Source organism: Charadrius vociferus, unplaced genomic scaffold, assembly GCF_000708025.1.
Source record: "Charadrius vociferus isolate BGI_N301 unplaced genomic scaffold, ASM70802v2 scaffold1, whole genome shotgun sequence".
Lineage (NCBI taxonomy): Eukaryota > Metazoa > Chordata > Aves > Charadriiformes > Charadriidae > Charadrius > Charadrius vociferus.
Window position 1 is genome coordinate 4,287,946 of NW_009647680.1, and position 21,192 is coordinate 4,309,137.

General features: G+C 38.1%; 1 protein-coding gene across 1 annotated transcript in view; it reads right to left on the reverse strand.

Annotated features, from left to right (window-relative positions):
- FOLH1B (folate hydrolase 1B) overlaps positions 1-21,192 on the reverse strand; it is a 34,364-nt gene that overhangs the window by 5,549 nt on the left and 7,623 nt on the right. The window contains exons 2-14 of the mRNA XM_009881244.1: positions 19,845-19,953; positions 16,832-17,018; positions 15,990-16,091; positions 11,518-11,643; positions 9,426-9,612; positions 7,871-7,964; positions 7,457-7,555; positions 6,288-6,373; positions 5,164-5,283; positions 3,768-3,850; positions 3,414-3,477; positions 2,792-2,859; positions 663-754 (exon numbers count right to left, since the gene is read on the reverse strand). Coding sequence (XP_009879546.1) covers positions 663-754; positions 2,792-2,859; positions 3,414-3,477; positions 3,768-3,850; positions 5,164-5,283; positions 6,288-6,373; positions 7,457-7,555; positions 7,871-7,964; positions 9,426-9,612; positions 11,518-11,643; positions 15,990-16,091; positions 16,832-17,018; positions 19,845-19,953 — 1,417 coding nt within the window. The remainder of the gene's footprint in view (positions 1-662; positions 755-2,791; positions 2,860-3,413; positions 3,478-3,767; positions 3,851-5,163; positions 5,284-6,287; positions 6,374-7,456; positions 7,556-7,870; positions 7,965-9,425; positions 9,613-11,517; positions 11,644-15,989; positions 16,092-16,831; positions 17,019-19,844; positions 19,954-21,192) is intronic.

Consider the following 21,192-nt stretch of genomic DNA (forward strand, 5'->3'; position numbering starts at 1 on the left):
TGGCCTGTGACCCCTACATTACATGCACCTCATCGATTGCATTCTCGGAGGAGCACAGTCAGCATTCTCAGGGGCAGAGAAATCAAACTCTCAAGAAGAGAATTTAACTCACTGTCTTTAATCATTGCGAAGACCCAATGACCTTCTTCCTACTGAACTTCCACTATCCAAAGCTCTCAACTCAGAGAAAACACAACAGTACTAGCGTGGCTCCACGGAACAGAATCAGTCTTTGAGGCTCTGTAGAGAAACCCTGGTAATTTTGAAGGATAGTGTTGTAAAAACCTGTCTGATGTACTCCCTGGCCACCCAAACTCAGAGGCCTTCCGGAAGACTTGCAGCAAGTGCAAGGGAAAGCTGCTGTGTTTAGCATCTTGTGTGCCTGATGCTGCCTTGTGCATACAACCCTTATTTGTCTAAATCTGTATAAACTACACTTCATTTCCCTTATATAAAGCTTCCTGTTCATGCTACAAAGGCAAGTTCACAAAACTATCATACAATTGTGTATCAGCTTCAATCAATAAAACTCTGAAATTCATACCAGCTGAGGATCACACCGTTTCTTTTAGGGGCTCAGTTTTTCAAGTGTATATTTCTTTAAAACCCACGCTCTACAAGTTATAACTTTTGGTATGCTGTTTATTTTTTTTGTCACTGACCTGGGGACGTCTTTATATTCTCTTGATGGATTTTTTTTATACCAGCTCTCATAAAGAGATTTTCCTTCGAACCCCTCATCGGGACTTGGTATCTAGAAAAAGTTTATTGTAAAAAAAGACAAAGGGTACAATTTTAAATGTTACCAAGCAACAAATCTATAACCTGTCATCACATAAAGCCTATGGCTTAGGGAAATTAATGCATCACAGTCTGAAGTCCCTCAACCTTTCTGCATTTCCATTTTATTTTTTCAAATGCATAGCATTTTTCAGAGGAATAGTTTATTTGCTGAAAATAAGTAATTTTAAATGGAAGAAAAAGCAGGGAAAGCAAAACATTTCAAGTCAGTATTTACATTCTGATATTTCTTTATGAGATTTTCAGGCATTTAATTTAAATATTCAATGCAAAAAACCCTCATAAACCCAAAACTCGTTGTTTTACTTTGGCAGGAAATTTCAAACAATTTTGTCTTGGGTTAATTTGAAACTGTTTCTACCTTGTTTTAGTTCACAAAAATAATTTTCACAGATACAGCAGTAACCTTAGAAGGGCAAAATGTATAGTACTTAGTGTTTATGTGATCATAGCTGCTACAGAGATATACAAATCATAATCACCTTGAAGTTCATTCCTATCACTCTGACTACTTTTGAGATCACTGAGCAGGTTAAACACTGTGGGTATTCTTTCATCTTTCCTTTTTATTGGTGGGCTGCTGAGGTTTTATTATATTTCCTCTATTAAAGATTATTAATATGTATTACATTATTAATAGCTATAGCTACTATGTAAGAATTACTCCACAACAGGAATAATAATAAAACTAATATACTGGATTTTTTGATCATGAAGCTAATTGTTCATAGAATGGTGCTAACAGCATTAACGCTTTTTGCCACAGATTAACCTTGGATGGGATCACACAGGACCTGCTCTCTGATCAGCATTCTCTTCAGACATCAGCTACCAACACGCTGTGGTTACAGGCATTCTTCAGCCTTTGTTGCTGCTTCCCAGCTCCAGGATGAGTTACGCAACCATGTTTACTGGTATTTAGGACAACATTTTAACGATTGCTCATGGTGCCCAAACTGAGACTCTGCTGACCTGATTTTCTGACTGTTCTGAATACCTGCACTTAGCACAAGTTACCATGGGAACTGCAGGTGATCAGCTCTTCTGCAGTTCAGGACAGAAATATCTTTATCTGGGCACCTAATTTTAACAGAATTAAATATTAGTTGCTGTCTTTCAATTGCCAGAAAATGGTTATACTGAATTAGTACATTTCCTTTACTTTTGTACCAGTTTAATGCCAGCTTCCAAGAGAAAACAAATTAATGACCCTGGAAAAGACAGACGACTGAATATATACAGCAGATGAAGACAGATGTAGTAGATTCATAGAACATACGAAGTAGTTGAATGTACATTATATATATCTATGTAAAACACACACAAAGAAGACTAATCAAATATTCATGCTTTAATACAGATAAACAGGGGGAAAAAAAAGGAAATAAAAAGCCCTGTAGTGCCAGCCTCTAAGACCCACTCTCAAAGCAAAGAACATCTTACATCTAAGATGACGGGGCTATTTCCTGAGAAAGGTCCCTACCTTTTAATTTTGTGTGCCACACAAATACGCGTGACACCATCATGTTCAGAGCCAATGAATATCTAACAGGGTACACTGAAGCAGAGCACATTGATCGAACCTGTCACATCATGCTAAAAACAGCACGGTAGCAAGCCTAATTTCTTCCCCTGCCTAAAGGGAGTCAGAGCCTCCCACTACCATGGGCAACATAGCGGTTGGACTGGGCAGCCAGGTTTGTGCTTGTTTGTCATCTGGCTCATGGCATTTTTTTATTCTTTTGTTCTTAGAAGGAATATTTTCACAGGAGAAATGGAAAAAAACCCTAATTCTGAAAAACTAATAATTTTATATATAAACTTGAAATTCCTTTACCACTCCTGGGAAAAAGCTCCAGTTACTTAGCTATTGACTTACAAGAGGTACTGTAGGCAGAAAAGAAAGAAACATCTGACACCATATTTTATATACAGACCATCCAGTAAGTGAGCACTGAACATGCTGGCTAAATATTTCAAGTTATATTACCTCTTTAGTCAGACTGTACACCAGTCTGTACATCAGTGGTGTGCAATCCACTCGTAGTGTGTAGTTTCCTGAAAAACAGGAAAAACTATTTATTCGAAGAAGCAAGTCCTACTCAGCTGAAACCTCATGCCATTATTTGTTAGTAAGAAAGGGATTAGAGAGCTGCACTCTCTACAAGGAACAAGCTGATTCTCCCTGTAGAAAAGTTTTCCTGTGATCTTGTCAGTGCATTTGTATTGGTGAAGATGAATTACAGCCCAGCTTTCGAAGCAACCCTTAAGAGCTTTTCGTATGTCCCTATGTTCATTACACATGTTATTAGAGGACAAGCTGACTCTAAAGAGTTGCCATAGAACTGCTGACAGGGACACAACAGTTCGTGTCCCTCCCCATGACTTCCCAAATAGTGTAGCTACTGCAACGGACTTCTTCCCTGAAGAAACAGGAATATCTGAAGGATACTTTATGATTTTGGGTCACTGTTTCCCCTCCATATCTACTCCCGAACTAATGCAACAACATTATCGCACGGAAGCTTTCACGGATCTCCAAGCCAAAATGCCTCCCAGTCATCTGGATACACCATCACTATTCCTGTAAACCACAAGTCAAAACTATGTACCTTCGATGGAGGAATCTGCATTGATATAAGCCACTCCTCGTGCTTGCAATACTTTGGCATTTTCCTATGAGAACAAAAAGAGGAAGAAAATGCTGATGAACACTTTTTTCCCTGCGAGCTTTTTTCCCATCCACAGAAATACAGCTGTTTCAGGGAAAGTCATCAGATACTGCAAGGAGCCATATATTCTTTGCAGTTCAAAAGGAAATTTAAGAGAGTGTGTGTGAGTGTGCGAGAGTGTAAGGAGGAGAGAGGGAGGGAGGGAGGGAGGGAGGGAAGAAGTGTTGCTTTCTGGTACAGATTTATCAAAGACCTGCCACTGTGAAAGTTTCTCTTTGAACACTACCGGTTTACCTCAGCCCACTCTGTCGATCCTAACAAACCAAATTCCTCTGCATCCCAGCTTGCAAATATCACTGTTCTCCTTGGCCTCCATCCTGCAAAAGACCGTGAAAATTGTACTACAGACATAAAGACTGCTTGTTACATGGTAACGAACATGAAAGCAAATATGATTTTTGGGGGGGCTCATCTCTTATCCTGATCTGTGGGGAAAGAGGTGTATTTAACGAACTTTAACACCAACTTCTTCGCTATATCTAATCTAATCTAATAATGGTCTGCTAATTTTGTAGCAATCACTTCTACTTCTATATTGTGCCAAATAATGTATTCAACTCAGCTTTAATTGTAAGAAAGTTTTCTAAAATTCAAAACTCTAAACAAGGAAAAATAATGTCCTTTTGCACAAATTCTTGAAAGAAAGCTTTTCTACTCTTTTGCTTTGTCCAATTTAATACACATTGTACACCAGTGTCTACTTTGACAGAAAAGCGTTTGGCATGTTTTCATATCTATTATCAAATTTCTGTCTCCCAAATGCTGGATTTCAAAACCTAAGGAATTCCCTGTAACTTTGACAGATCACCTTCAAAACAAAGATCTTTCACTTGGAATTCTGCATTCGATTTAAACCCAGCCCAAAGTTTTCTCTGAGGCTACTGGAACCTTTTCATCTTTTGCTCCCCTGCATTCTAAAGACAGTTTCTCCTGATATCCAAAAACTGTGAAGGAATGGAAAGAAAACAAAATGTCAATAGGTTTTAAGCGTAATGGGTAGGCAAAGAAAGTTCCTCTAGCACAGTATTTGAGTTATGTCAGAGTTTCTTTCCATGGGATGTCAGACAGGGAGATAGCGTTTGCTCTGATAGCAGCAGAAACTTGGTACAGTTGGCATTTGTTCCCATTCTAATGTAACCAGGCATGAGGTATTTTTAACCATTACCTCCTACTATGTTTGCACAGCTCATTCTCTGCATTACACAGACATGCTTAATTTATTCTTGGGTCTGTCTCCAAAGTGCATCAAGTGCTGAGAAGGTTCTCAATGTTGCCCTGATGAAGCCTTGATCAGTCCACCACTGTATTATCAATTTTATAGGGCCATTGAAACATCCAGTCTGCCCAGCCACAAGTACACAGTAATCAATTGTACTTAAATGTCATATTTATTTCAGTATCTCCCATTTTGTGTTTTGTTTTCCTTTAGGTGTACTTTTTCTTGAGTAGAAGTACCTCACATATACCAAGGTTGTAACTGGAACTAATTAACCGCTGCAGAGCAGCATGCTTATTCAAGACATCAGGGATACCCATGTTTAATTTTAAGCATAGGCTTAAATCCCAGAGAAAGTAGTGGGCACTGCTCAGAGCAGTGATTTTGGTGTGCTTTAGTCTTTCATTACATTACCTTCGCTTTTCAGTTTTCCAAAGCTCCTCACAATCTCATGAACCACAGCTGCCCCACTCTGAGGATCAATGCCACCAAATACCCATGAGTCACGGTGGCCTCCCAGGATAACATATCTGTCTAGAGAAATTAATTACGGAGGTTTACTTAGAAAAACTTTTTCCTGCCATAGAGATGTTAATTGGAAGTAATTTCTAATTTTCCATGTAGGTATCTGGCAACAAAGCTTAATAGTTTATAATATACATGATAGGAAAGCAAAAGACAATTTGAATCTCCAAAGATGTTTTTCTGCATTTTCAGACAGTGCTAAAGAATTTTTCAAACACAATTAATGTGATATCATAAGACTTAAGACTTCTTATATTCCATGTTACTTCTATTATTAGAAATACTGCAGCTTTCCTCTAAAGATAGAAGCATCTTTCCATATTTTACAATAGTGTGTTTCATGATAAAGCTGATTCACTAATGATATTTGTACAGCATGCCAGCTCACAACATTAAGGTGTGCTGAATGCAGTATTTCTCTGAATACATATATATAGTCAATCATAAAAAGGGTTGTCCAAATCATGACAGAGATGTGATTAATAAGATCAAAGCCAGACTAGATCTCTGTGCTAGCATAATATGGTTAACAGTTGTGCTTCAGGCAACAGGGAAGTGCCGCAGTTAGAAGTTAAATTATATTATCATCATCCTAAGGCTGTCTATATATCTGGGGTTTTAGACTGTAAAATCACACTGGTTACAAGTGACTATAAGACAGACAAAAAGTCAGTAGTGGTGGATATGATGTCATCAGATGGAATGCAAAATCCATTCTCATGTTAGTATGAAAGAATATCCACTCAAGAATATTCTTTCAATTGCGAAGTTACTTGCCTGAAGACAAATATTTCTGCCTTGATTATAACTCCCCCTTGGAAATCATCATTTACAGTCAAAGCGCTGACATACCCTGAACCATATGAAAGCTGGTGCAATAAATATTTCAACACCAATGATCATGCAGTGCAATAGTTTAGAGAAAACCATATTCATCATTTCCCCCTTGTAATTACAAAGTGCATGTAGAGGTCACTGGACACTCACACTACACTCAAGACAAATGACTTTACCTGGTTCCACTGTGCCTCTGATGGTACCAATCACATTGTAAATCCTCCTTACTTCATTGTTGCTATGAATGTGCATTTTCACCTTTCTAGTGTATTGGCAAGAAAATCCAAAGAGAAAATCCACCAGATTAGATAATAAAACATCTTGACACCTTTCAAAAGTGTACAATATAAATTGTAAGGAAAGCATTTTGGCCAAATTGACCCTCCATTAAACCAAAATAAATCTGAAAAGATTTCAGTGTAGTTTTTTCTGGATTTATACTTGTGCAATTGAAAACAGCATTTAGCCCTTGAAAGCTATGTAGTGTTATTGATGTCAATAAGATTTATATGGATAATAGGCTCAGAACTCCAAATTCAAAGATTTTTTTGCTAGCAGCTAGTTTTAAAATTTGGAAGATTGAAAGAAAAATGAAAACCATCTAATGTTAAAAAGGTAAATAGTTCTAATCATCTAGAGGTTGGCGCAAATTAGAACTGACTCCAGCATGGTCAACATTGATGTGGCTTCTCAGGCAGCAGAAAATCAGACAACCTGAGTTGCATCAAGACATTTTGTTTGTTTATCTACAACACAGCTGGAGGTGCAACAACTCATCCTCAAGGTCTGTCTGTATATTTTTCAGAAATAATTTTTCATGTGGTATGACTAAGACATAGGGAAAAGGTCAAACGGTTTATATGAAGTCAGTACAATAGCTCAGCCAATATTGAAACACCTGGATTTTAGCCCTAAACTTTAATTACTAAATCAGTTCAAAAACAATCTGAAGCAATAAAAATGACATTGTAGTTAAAGCTTTTTTTCTGGAAAACTTGATTTGTAGGTTAATACTGTTTTATATAAGGCAATAATAAGACCAGAAGCTGGACCTAAATGAATTTTAAGACGACAACAAACCAATTCAGTTCTCAAAAAAATCATCAGTCTCATCAAATAGTTTGTCAAAGGCTAGATGCTTTTCAAATGAAACTGGTTCAAGATAAGTTGGAAACTAAAACAATATCCATCCAATCAAGATGTAAATCTACTGAAGCATTGGACTGAGTGCCTTTCAGCCCAGGAAATGGTCTTAATCAAAGGAATGATACCTTTGGTCAAATTCCATTACTCTACCTGTTTTTCTCTGATCCCAAGCACACTTTCCTTATGAAACAAAACTGACCTTGTAGAATAATTTGTTGTGAAACCAGGACCCACGTTGTAAGATACATTTAAATTTCCTTTCCAGCTACTATGCGGTGGTGCATATCCTCCCATATGACTATTATGAAAAAATAAAAAAAAATAAAATCATTATTAGTTACAGACATCTTACAATAGCACCAAACACAAATGAGGAACCAGGAATCCCACTTCATTAGGTCTCACGCACACCAGTGATGGTCTTTGTTTTAGACAATTTATATTACAAGCTTCCACAGCAGAATAATCTGTCTTTTTAGCTACATTAGCACTAGTAAATTCAACAACTACAATAGAAACACAGTACAAAAGTCTTTTCTCTTTCTTTTCAGATACTCTCATAACTTTCAAAAAACAGCCTGCTTAAAATTCCTTATGTTTCCCATATACTTACCGCAGTAATGACTCAGCATCATGATAGCCAATGGGATGAACTGGAATTTTTGGGAGACCTACACCACTGGCTTTGTCTAATCGGTAGGTGTATTCTGAAAGCAAAAGAGAAGTATTTTCATATTTACAACTCTCAGAAGGAATCTGCACAGTTCATAGCACAGTCCTAACACTGGAGTCAGGTATAATCATTTCACTTCCCTCAAGGTCGGGCTGATATTTAGTCAGAGATTTCATTTCTAATGCTTTATCAACATGTTTTCAGAGAAACACTAAAAAAAACCCTTCAATAGTACCTGTAGTCAGGCATTTAGAGCTGGCTGGAAATTTTAAAATTGTTTGCTAATTTTTTGCGTTGAAATGCTTTTAGGTAGAAATATTTCTCTCTATGGGAAGGAACTTCAGACTAAGCCACAGAGAAAGAACAAGAACAAATAAGAAGCTTGTAGTCTGATATTTGGAACATTCAGCTGGGAACTAAAAAATTTTGCCAGTTGATAAAAGATGCAGATAAAATCTTATACACTGAGCTACTGAATATTCTGCTTTGTTGTTTTCGTGAACAAAATGAAGTCTAGGTTTTGTTCTGACAAAGCTCAAATGTAAATCATGGGGTTTTTTATGAATGAAAACCTTAATTTTCACAATGTGGTTAAAATTCGATGTTTGTAAACCAACAGGTATGGAAGAGAATAGTTTCCTCCTTTGTACGACATTCACAGGGAGGGAATTCACATTTGAGGGAAGCAGACAGGGATTCATCTATGAGAGCACTGACTCAAGCATGAGGAACCAGAAATCTTCCTCGTGGTCTGCTTCTGCCATGCTGTCATTGTGAACACGTATCCTCTTCCAGCCCAAGTTGTGCTCACTAGAGGCAACTTTCCCCATCACTTAGGGACTACTCTCCTTGAGGTGACGGCCTCTCTCAGATATGCTGGCTCAAACGCTGGTATGAAAGGGTCTTAATGCATTTCAGTCAAAATGATCTGGGTTAGGTACTAAATGAAAAAGCTTAGGCAGAGCTCAAATAAGCAGCTGAGGAAGGTGATGAACCAGTGGGGAATGGTCATCTTCTCAGAAGCCGCAGCTGCAGCCAGGTGATGAGTCCCAGCGTGAAAGGTCTCAGCATTGCTAGTAAGGGCTCTTGTGGAGGGAAAGCAGCCCAAATCCTGCAGAAAGGAGAACTGCAAAAGCAAAGCAACCTGTGAGCTGTGCAGGCTGGCTCCTTGCTGACTCCCTGATGAGAAACAGAAAGAAAAAGTAGGGCTTCAGCTGTGGAATACTTGTGTCATGATCTCTGGGCTAACTGGGTATGTCTGTGAAGTTAAGCAGCCCAGCACTGCACTGTGTGACTCCCTTAACATCCTCTCACTTTCTCTCATGCACCATTTGCAGAAGTGGCCTGCCAATGTGAAGCCCAAAACTGCCTCTTATGAGCAACAGAAAGACCAAGAAATAATGTGTTTTACTCCAAGGGAAAGAACATCCCCATTACCTTCCCCTCCCTCCCTGAAACCAGACCCTCAGAGCGTGACTTCTTTACTGTCACTCACCTTTTGCAGGATAACCTGGTGTCAGAGGATCCCCTGCTCCATTGAGGTTTAATACATTTCCACGCTGGGCTCCTCCGCCTGGAAGGTTCCATCCATTTGGATAGGGATCTACTCCTGGGGCACAGTAGTCAGCAGGGTCGGAGTACAGAATAACTCCCTTGGCACCTGCCAATTCAGCATTCTTCACCTGCAAAGCACATCTCCGGTCCCTATCCAGTCCTTTATAGCTTGACACAAGAGTTCAAGGGGCAAAAGAAAGTTATTATAAATCACAGTGATTATTCCTCAGGGCTTTTTACAATGCTTGGGCTAAGTAAAGGGCCCATAACTGTCTCATATCATAAAATTTCCTGAAAATATATATGCAGATATCAGGTTCCATATGAAAGGAAAAGGTTTGCTGTTCCTCTGAATTTTAGGAAATGACTGCAGTAACATGGAAAACATCCTTCATAGTATTACTACATAACCTGAGTTGGTATTCTGTCATCCAGATTAATGCAATCAACTTACTGAACTGTACACAACACAGATGGAAAAAACTGTATCACAGTGATGCAATCTTATCTTTTAGTTAGTCATGTATTTACCTTATTTACCCAAATGATGTCGTAATGTATCTAAAACTTCAGACCACACAGAAATGTTATTATTATTGGAAAGCTTGAAACTGTCTTTGGCTGTGAACAAGCCAAACTCCAAAGAGGCTTGTTGACGAGCCTTAAACTTAATACAGCAGAAGGACTGCCCTGCGTGCTGTTTCGATTTTAAAAAGTGTTCTTTATTATTGTATAATTCTGGTTGATGGAGAGCGAGAGAAAGAAAATACATGTCATTCTGACATTCAAATCATTTTTGCCACTAGATAAGACAGTGATGTATAGTGACTGAGTGACAACTGATCCTCAACAGTTTTAAACTTGGGTATTTTAATTCAGAAATACCAAAGCTGTTTTTCAGAAAATACAGTACTTGCCGTAATTCTCTATCCTATTCTTGCACACCATTAGGAAGTTGGAAAATCACAGTACAGTTCTCCAGATTTTATACAGGCTATTTATACAGTGTATAAATAGTCATCAGAAATGAATGAACATATCATCCCTTTGTCAGTCAACAAGGGCACGTAATTTCTAAACCACAGGACAACTGCCCCTCTAGATACTAGTAACTCCGAGGTTTTTCTATTTAATGTTAATAAAAGATTCATAGATAGCAATGCCTTCTTCAATTTTTAAGACTTTTCCAATCAGATAGTACCTTTAAGAGTGGTAAACAATTTAGTCAAAATATTATCTGACGTAGAATATGAGTTACATGTTGCTTTCCACTGCTTAAAATGATATATATGTAAACCAGTGCATTACCCACTTAAAAGCTCACAGAAGATTAGCGAACAGCATATAATAAGAGTTGGTGTTCCAGCGAGGAGATTCAGTGTTTGATACCCTTAGGCAACTGAGAAACACAAATTATAGTCCTGCCAAAATTAGGGTCAAACTAATTTTTGTACAAGAGCCAAACACACTTAAATAGACTGTCTTCTTACATCCCTATTCAGGAAATAATTTGAGTATAGGCCTCAGGTATGCACATGATTATGTACTTTCCATGTACAGGCCATGGAAATATGCAGAAATCTGTAGTTTAAAAATATTTATATGATAGGGACATTGAATAAACAAATACAGAATTTAAAATAAACTCCATACAGTTATAGTCTCTGCCTGGTGTACAGAAACCATTATAAAGAAATACAATATAGGCATCTTAAAGCACAGCTGAACCAATAGGAAAGAACAGCCTAGTTCAGAGTTAGAGTGTATTACCGGAGAATGTTAGTAATATTTTGGAACTCTTTATAGTATGCAAATGAACATAAAAATATGGAACATTTTCCAACTTACCTACTTTTATCCTATCGATGTATTATATACATAATATATATATATATTTATATCTTCTAAGAAAGAATCTTCTCCATGAAAATCTCAGTTACACTAAAATCTCCAGAGCGCTTTAATGTGTGTTTCAGTCTCTTGAAAATCAACTGAAGGACAGCACAAGTAACATTTTCATACAGAGGCATTACCTTATTTCCTCTGAAGATCTTCCCATATCTGGCAATAACAATCTTTCCTGTACAGTTAATTCCCATTTCACGTTCTAGCTTAAAGAAGTCCTCGGTGCGGCCATAATTCACATACACTAACTCACCCTGATAGAAAGAGGTAGAATTTGAAACAAGAATGTCAATGAGCATGTCAAAAGGAGGATGTGATCTAGTAAGAGAATAAGCTGGGAATGATGAGCTCCGGGACTGGCTCTGGTATGAATTCTTCTTTGATCATGAGACAATTAGGTAGGCAAGAGACTTCTAATGAATTTAGACTCCTACCATCCAAACCCGCAAGACTTTGTCTTCAATGGTGGGTTAAGATAGGACTTCTGAATCAGAAACTTAAGAGTAAGCGCTCAGAATACAGCATTTACTTCTTTTCATAGTCTGTTTAAGCTGTAGTCAGTCTTGGACAGCTGGAGGTATTTTGGACACAGACACCACTGTAAATATTTTATGCAGCAGAGTAAATGATGCCAATATCCTATGAAATTCTCAGGACTCAATTCTTATTCAATACAGCAGAAGCTACAGGTGGTTGACTGTCAAAATAAATATACTTGCACATGAATACAGTATTCTTCATGATTGGGTTTCAGCCATGTTATTCAGTACTTGATGCATAATTAATCTTCCTTGATGTCACTACCTAAAAGTTGTGCACATTGTCTAAGAAGGTCCTATAGTGCACTCCATAGACAATGAAGAGCTGGGAAGTTCTCGAGAACTCACCCTTTTCAGAAAAATTCACCCCAAACCTGTTTTAAATACCTATTTTAGAAAGGAATAAATTGGTCTTTGGATATACCTCTCATTGATTACACCTCAAAGGCTTTGAGTAAATGTCTATAATAGGCCTCAAAGACTGGTTAAGGGAAAATGCCTACCATTTCAGACAACTAAAATTAGGTGATAGGAAACTCTTCTTTAGTGCATTTCTGCATATTACCAGACACTCCCCGAGAGATCTTCAATTTAATTTCAAAAAGGTATAAGCTTAAATCTCTTATACTGAAAAAAATCACTGACTAGACATTCAGGTGGTCTCATATAACAGCATACAACATGTCCTGATACGACTCTGGTACAGTCATTCTGACTGTACTGGTTTCATCAGTAACCTGCTCAAATTGCAATTTCTTCTTAAATTAAGCAAAATTAATTCAGTTAGGATAAATTCATGAACTAAAGGGGAATGTATTTAAATAAGGCACACAGTTTCACACCTAGTAAGATTCTGGTCCTCTCTGCTCATAGAATAATTCATAAACACAAGGATTATTCTTGTAGAAGCTGTTCTGAATTTATGGAGTAGTTTTCCCTCTCAGTAAAATCAAGTGTAACTCCACTGAAGCCAATACAGTTCTTCCAGTCTATTTAGAGTAAGTAAAAGGGGAATTTGGTCCTCCATTTTAAAATAATTTCTTTAGTCTTGTACAGAATATCTGCATTTGTAGGCTATTGTATTTTTTCTGACAAATACAAAAATGTTGATTTCATTAGTTTTGCTTACATAATTGAAGAGCTGTAATTATAACAATTAATAGTAACCTGCTGGGTTCTCACATTTCAGGGCCCTTGTTCTACAATGAAGTGCAAAACAAGTTAACATGAGAGTAACATTTTATGGTGAAAACCTGTTCACACTTTACAGTTTTTTTAAATAATGTCTTTGATTAAATAGATGCCATCACATAAAGAAAAGAACAGTTCTGATCTTTAGAAGCAGCTCTCATAACTACATCTGATATAAAGTATATAATCTGTATTTACAGCATTCTGGTGTTGCAGAAAATCAACACCAGATTTCTGAAACTACATTAAAAGGTACTTATTTGAAGATTCTGTCAATATTCGATTTATTGCATAGCAAATCAGGCTTTAATTACATTTTTTTTAGCATCTCTGAAAACTCTTCATCTCTTAACTTTCATTAACAGGACTAAGAACTACACTGATGCAATAAATTTCTTATCAGACCATTGTGACAGTTTTGTATCATAATTTACTAGTGATGTGATGAAATCCCTCATGTTTATAGAACTATCATAAAACAAAAGCTTTGGAAATGTAGTGTGAACTCATAAAATGTCTTGTCTGGGCTCTTTTAGTGTAGTTAGAGATCTCAAGAACACTCTTACTTGTGACCATCATTAACTAGATGGGAGTACTTTTGAAGTCACTTAAAAATGAAGCGAAGAACAGAATTTTACCATTACTTATAATGGCAATGTTCCAAACTACTACTACTGTCTGATAGAATGTGATTTCACTACTCTGTCTGCTTTCTGCTGAGTATTTGTTAAAAGAAGTTTCTGTTCAAAGCTTCACTTTTTTCATCCAACTGTTTATTGTGATTTAGTTAAACCACACCACACAGGAGAAACATACATATTCTGACAATCTGTATGACAGACCAGGATATATTCCATCTTCCATCTACTGAGAACCTGAGATGAGTGGAAACTACTTCTAAATCTCTGCAGGGTCTCACTCTAGCAGGCAAGTAGCTCCTATCCCACTCTGGCAGTATTTAACCTCCGAAACACAGTCACTGCTATGTATCTTTAAAAAGCAGCTTCAGGAAAAAGTTATAGTGCTAGCAGCGCTGAACTGTATTTCCACAACTCCCTGATTAGAGGACTCACACAGAAAATGTGAGATCTGCATTCTTTGCTTCTCAGGAACTTTGATCCATTTCTACCGCTTTCCAGGAAGTTGCCTACTCGTGAGACTACAGTTAGCATGGGATGCAGGTACTTTACAGCCTTCTCCCTTCATTGAACTTGGAGCTTTATGCAGGAATCATTCGTAAAATTGATGAGCAGAAAGAGAACCTGCACTTGACAAGTTCCAAATATCTCCCTCCATAGTTTAGTTCTGGGTTTTAATAGAATGGCTTTTAACATAAAGTACATAAACAGGGCCGGGAGAACTCCGAAGAGCCCTGAACGCACTGAGTATTCCCACTGCTGAGCTATGTACATGCTCCCTGTTTGCAGTACAGGTGCAGACAACTGCTCACAGGAGAATGTTATTGCTAACAGCACTAGCTAGGTACCTGGAGCTCTTATCGAAGTATTATGTAATAAGGTGAACATAAGCATCATACATTGAAAAGACAGTTTGACTTTTATTTATTGGGCTTTTTTTCAGAAACAATGTTCTTATATATAATTAATTTTCTAAAGAAGGAAGCTGCAGCTTTTAAAACTTGTTTTTATTATTTCCCATAGCCCATCACTTACTGTAGCTCTCCAGAAACTGAATAAAGCTGTGAAGTTATTCTGTCTTTCTTTGGTGATATTATGTTATGATACAAAGTCAGAATCCATGAATTTTACCTTACATTATGTTCCAAAATTCCCACAGCAATTCTTGAAATACTCAGAGCTGTCATATCCTAGGATACAGACTATCTGCCTATCCAGCTTCCTTTGAGTATCTGAGGCAAATGAATACAGGATACCTTTTGTTTTCTGGATTTGCACAGCTTATTAACAAACTTCAGAAAGTACATGACTAATATCGGGCTGTGTGAGTAAAAGCATTGTTAGCAGGTTTCAAAGTCAGATCCAACTTAAAAGCAGAGACTGGACCAGATGACCTCCAGAGGGCCCTGCCAAGGTACATTATTCTATGTACAGAATGTATAGACAGGAAAGATACTGAGAACAACAAAAAGAAAATCTAATCTTATAAAATATTAATTGAAACCACTAATGGTCATAGGATAGAAAAATTGTGTTAAGACAGGCCAGCTTTATAAAAGGAAGCCCATCAGCTGATACCATCTGTACAACACGATAGAAAGGATTAGTGTTAATCTCAGATCACAGCGACAGTTTTACCACCAGATAGAAATGCTAGCAAAAGGCATTTTCAAGCACACTGTACAGTTATACCTGTCATTGTGAGCCTTGGGCAAGCATCATTTTGAAAATCAGATTGTTCATTTGCCTACGTAAATGTAAGTCATATGTTCATCAAGATGGGAAACAATTGTGCATAGTCACAGAAATAACTGGAGAGGCTTATAGCAGCTGACAACATTAAAGATTTATTACTATATATTTTAAGGAAAAGGTAAAAATAAAACCCAGTTCTGACTCACACTAGAGAAAAAAATTATAAACATATATGTATGATGGCTCAATTTGAACATTGCTTCATTGCAAAACTCCCAAGAACATCAGAGCTAAGACATCTTTCCTACTGGTGATATGTCAGGTTTTGAACTCAAGCCTAAGATCCAGGAATTTCACATTATTCTGTATCGCTTTATGCTATTCTGTGCTGTGGTACACTATACTACTCTATGGCATTCCATCTTTTCTATTTCTATTATTTCTATTGCTGTCTATATTTCTTTTTCTATTTCTGTTCCTACTTCTATTTCTGTTTCCATTTCTACTTCTATTTCTTTTACTATTCTACTATGTTACCTCAGGCATTCCTTGAGCTGAAAACGCACTGTAGGGTGGCACCACATTTCGAACCGCCTCATATCCTGGAGGAGGAGGTTCAGCTAGTGATGTGTTGTAAATCTAGTGGGAAAGAAGAACAGAAAAAAAAGTAAACCAGGCAATGTGGAAAAGAAGTACTGTCTATTCAGGCACATTTCACATGCATTTGCAGTTTAAAAGACTTCAGTTTTAGAGCACGCTTCTCAGTATGCAGGTTCAATGTGTGATGTTGCAAATCTCATCTCCACTCTTCACACAGAATCCCGCTTAAATGAAGACAAGGTCCCTTAAGGTGGTCTCAGTACAGCAGGTAAGAGCAGGTTAGACCATAGTTGTAAAAAATGCTTGTGTTCTGCTGATCCCTGGAGCCTCTACGAGCGCTAGAGCTGCTCTGTAATGAACTGATGTTACTTGTGATAGTACATCTCAAGGCATAAACTCTAATCTTCAAGAAATTGCATTTAGCACGATTACCAATACTGTGTAAAGAATCAATGCAAATAATGATGCTAACCATGGTTGCTTTCCTCTTTCTAAATAACAGTGCAATTTTAAAACAATTTCATTACATAAAGTAATTCTCTTACATAAATCTCCTACGTCAGTATGCTTTAAGAATCGGGGTAATTATTAGTATTCCTAGCACATACATTAAGAAACAAAGATTCAAGATATAAAAGCAAACTGGAACTCCTCATTTCCATGAGCTCTGGGTCAGGCCCAACACCGTTAATAAAGCAGAGGACAGCTTTTCCTCCCAGGCTTTCCAGGTGTATAAAGGTGAATTTGTTCCCTGGTTGCAAAACCTGGTATTTCTGTACCTCATATCCATGCTCATCAGTTATTGAGATGTAGTTGGGCTTAGTGTCATCAGGATAAGAGAGCAAGACATCATAATGAACCAGCTGAACAGAATCCAAACCAAACTCTTTCCACTCAGCTTGGACTTGCTGTGCCAGATGCAGATTCTCCTTTGTTCCTGCTAGGTGAGGAAGCTGTGTAAAATTGCTAAAGAAAAAGAAGCAACGAGTCAGAATCAGGCATTGCAGCTCAAAGTCAGAACTCATCTTAGCCTAGCTGGAAATAAACCCCCTAAAGATGATCAGATGTACTCAGGCAAAATAAGGACCAAGACTCCTCTGTATCCATGTTTTTGCCTGTCTTATAAATAAGTTGAGGTAATGGAGTTCAGTCTGACCTGTGCTACCACAGGTGTTTGTATCTTCCTTGCAGCATGGCTTAGCAAGAATGGCATGAAGACGTCAGCTGTGGGGTCTTGTCCTTGCTTTGTCCCTTGTCTTCTGGGTGACCTTATGCCAATATCTCCTATGAATAATGAGACTGACCTTCCTTGTGAAGTGATAAAAGAATTGAGTATAATTATCTTTGTGTATTCAATTTAGAAATGTGCATAATTAGTGTGATCCCTACTTTTAATTAACTGGATATTCTCCTTAAGTCCCACTATTTTAATCAATTTTTGCACAAATACTGATGTATCTAAAAGTTCACTGTATGTGTCTTGTTGGCAAATAAAAGTGAGTTCACAGGGGCTTACAAACAAGGGGCAGAAAAACTCAATAGCTTGTAACTTAAGAGAAAAAGTCATCTAGTACGAACAACAAACAGTGAAAGATACTGTAAATAGTGAGCAATCCATTGTCTGAAAAAAAAATAAATTGTCCAGATCATTGAGAAAGCCCAATGGTGAAGTAAGCTGAAGAAACACCCAGCTGAATGAGGTTGTCATCGTGATGTCCTCATCCTGTCATATGACCATGCCATCAACATGCCATAGAAGCATCTGTCACACCAGCTAGTGTTAATGAAGGAAATTGGATCTTTGATAAGGAAGGGGTATAAGGATGGGAAAAATTATAATTCTTGAGTTCCAATGAGAACAAAGCCATCAAACAAAGCACTTTGAAAGAACTATACACTTCTGCTTTTGTATCAAATGCTGCTAGACAGAACGATGTTTCTCTGATAATGCCAACATCCAGGAACAACACTGTACTAAAGTCCCTGCTACAGTGACTGTGCCCTTTTCTGGGTGACATACTGAACCAAGAGCACAGTTATATGTTATTGTTAGAGACAATGGCTGTTTTCTGTAGTAGTTTGGAATGTTTAAGTTTCATGTTTTCATTAAAATTTGACTCATGCAATAACATTCTCCTTTATTACATTCCCATTTAACTGAATATTGTGTTTTTCTTCATTTCCTCTTCTAATCTGTTGACTGCCTGCACTGGTAGTTCTCAGCAGAGACTAAGTATCTGCTGTATTTCACCACAGAACTGGCCACATGACAGTAAATGGGGTACAATGTTTCCCGTTGGCATAGAGACAGGGAGTTAAGAGGGCAGAAAGCAGTCCTTTTACACAGCTGTTTAGCAATAGTTGACTTTTTAGGAGCCAAAACACAGGTTAAGACTGTAAAAAATCCTAAGTCTTCAGTTTTCAATGTTTATATAGTCCCGGATGTGGCTGTTAGGTAGTAAAGAGAACATACTTTCCAGATAATTTATTTGCAACAGTTTGTGGCAAATGCACTTAAAATTAAATGAATGGGACTGTCACAATCCCATAAACTGAAAATGTTTTTTTAAGTAATTTAGTTTTGTAGCAAGATACAACTTCATGCTATTTAATCAGGCTGGGAATTTAGGGCAAACTTGAATTTGTTGATTGCTCCTAAAATAACTGATACTGTAACATTTTCTTTACACAGAAAGTAAATTTCTATCAATAAAACTGTGACTTTTGGTCTATTACAGACTGGAATAAATAACAAATACTACACTCTCCACATAATCTGTTTACAAGATCCCTAAAATCAACAAATAATAGTGCATTGGCTTCCTCATAGTTAAAGCTTCTAAGTTACAGAAATTAAGAAATTAATTACAGTAATTAAACAAGCAAAAAAAATACCTATATTGTCATCTTCCATTGTTCGAATTTGCAGGAACAAATGTTAGCAGCTTTGCTTTCAGTATTTAATAAAAGAAACAAGATTACATTTAAAATCACCTAATTTAAGTACCAAAGGGTAGATGAGACTAAAAAATTGCTGGTAAAAAAACTATGGTCTTAAAAAAGACTCTAAAACTTTAAGACTATTAGTTTTATTATGAGAAGTGTAATGTACCATCAGATGACAAGCTGGTATCTACTGTGTCTGTTCTAGCTATTCACTATGCAGAAAGAAAGAGCTTGGAAACCTATCTTTTTTCATGAAAGCGAGTACAAGGTTGGAATGGTGACAGATTAACCCATAAATTTGGTCACAGCATGAGAAAGTGTGAAGGGAGAGTAGCAAAAAGGTATTAAGGCCTAAGATGTAGGAAGAACCAAAGGCTTCAACACTGGTATGATTTTCTTCTGTTTTACATTGATGTACTCTGCTATTTTCCATTTAATCTCTCCTGATTAAAGTTCATTCATACAGCCTAATTTGAGGTTAATGATTTTTCCATAAAAAACAATGTAAGGTAAACATTATTGTGGACTGAAAAAGGGCACATAAGCGAAAGGTTGCACCTCTGCATTATACAAGCATTCACCAAAGGCTCAGCAAGAGCTTGGCCAATTTTTAATTACTTTAAGTACTGATATTACTGACAACTCCTCAACCATTTCCAACACAAACAAGTATAAGAGGAGCTGAGATGGACTGTTTTGTCAATCACAACTCACAGACACATTAGAGAAAATCTATGGCTGAGAACTTGCACACCCTCCTCTGTCTGGTGGCATCCTTGAGCTGGCCCCTGCTTGAATTTTTTTTTTTTTTTTTTTTTTTGACAGATTAGTCTACACATTGCTTACTAAAGAAACTGCTTGATGTTTTCAGCTTTCATTTCAGCCATAAATGCTGCCTTCATCTCCTCATGAGGAGTCACAGATGTCTTGTTTCCTGTAGGTTTTGCAAACCAGCCTGTACAACACACCAAAATACAACAGTAAGAATACCAGAGCAATATTGCCATGACACACACCCTTTCTCTTTGGTATCACCACAAGATTTTCACTGTGTATTTTACAACTGTTTTTACCTCAGTACAGACAAGCAGCCACAACCTAACGCAGGCTGCATGGTGATAACACTGGCTGTTTTCCCCTACATTAGGAGAACTCATTTACCTAGGTAGATATTGAGGGGAATAAAATACTATATTATATTTATCCATCACAGTTATTTTACTGTACATGCTAAGGAGACTTATCTTCCTTTAGCACCAGAACATCATGCTGTCAGTCATGTCAGTTGTATCAGTCGGCTCAGTAATAAGGCAGCAGCTTTACAAAAAAGTGCAGCAACACAGAGAGCCTTTGTAAGGAACAGATGTCTCGTAACTCCTTTCTCACTCTCTGGTCTGTCTGGCTCTTATTCTGGAATTCTTCCCTTACTGCGCAGGCATTACCAGAGTAAGTGATGAGAGGAACACCTGGCTAGAAAGAGAGTGTTTCTGACATCTGTTTTTATTTTTAAGTGGGAGACAGGACACGTCCAGCGCGAACACAGCAGGAGTTACACGGGTGATGCAAACCAGAGAGCCGGTGGGGAGCAGCGAGGGGAAACAGGGGCACAGCCACAGGCTCCTTCCACACGAGAGAGCAATCCAGCCGGGCCTTCCCGAGGGCACGAACCCCAAGTACATACCAAACGGCATTTCAAAACACAAATGGCTCTCTTGTTTTCCTTCACACGCCCCCCCCCTCCCCCCCTCCCTCGCCGATCCTGATCCATCTGTGAACCAAACGGGAGGAAGGGAGGGGACGGCTCTTGTGGCAGCAATCCACAAACCTGCCCGCTTGGGCCGGGGGGCGGAGGTGTCGGTGGGATATAATTAAAGACTGTTTCACCCTTCCTGTCAGCGCTCTTCCAGCCCCGTATTCCTCTTCCCGCCTTTCTGGTCTGGGCCGGCGCGGTCCCAACGCAGCGGGGCCGAGGGGCGCGTCCGCCGTCCCCTCCTCACACACGCCGCGCCTCCTCCCTTACCCACAGCATAACTATTTTATTTAAGAGGAAGCCGAAAAACAAGCCAAAAAATAATAAAAAAAAAAGACGACGACACTCTCAACGAAAGACCCCTTCTCCTGAGGAGGGGCCAGGAATCCCAGGCAGGGTCGGTGACTGGCCTGGCCTGAGGGGTTGCGGTGGAGGGAGGTGTCG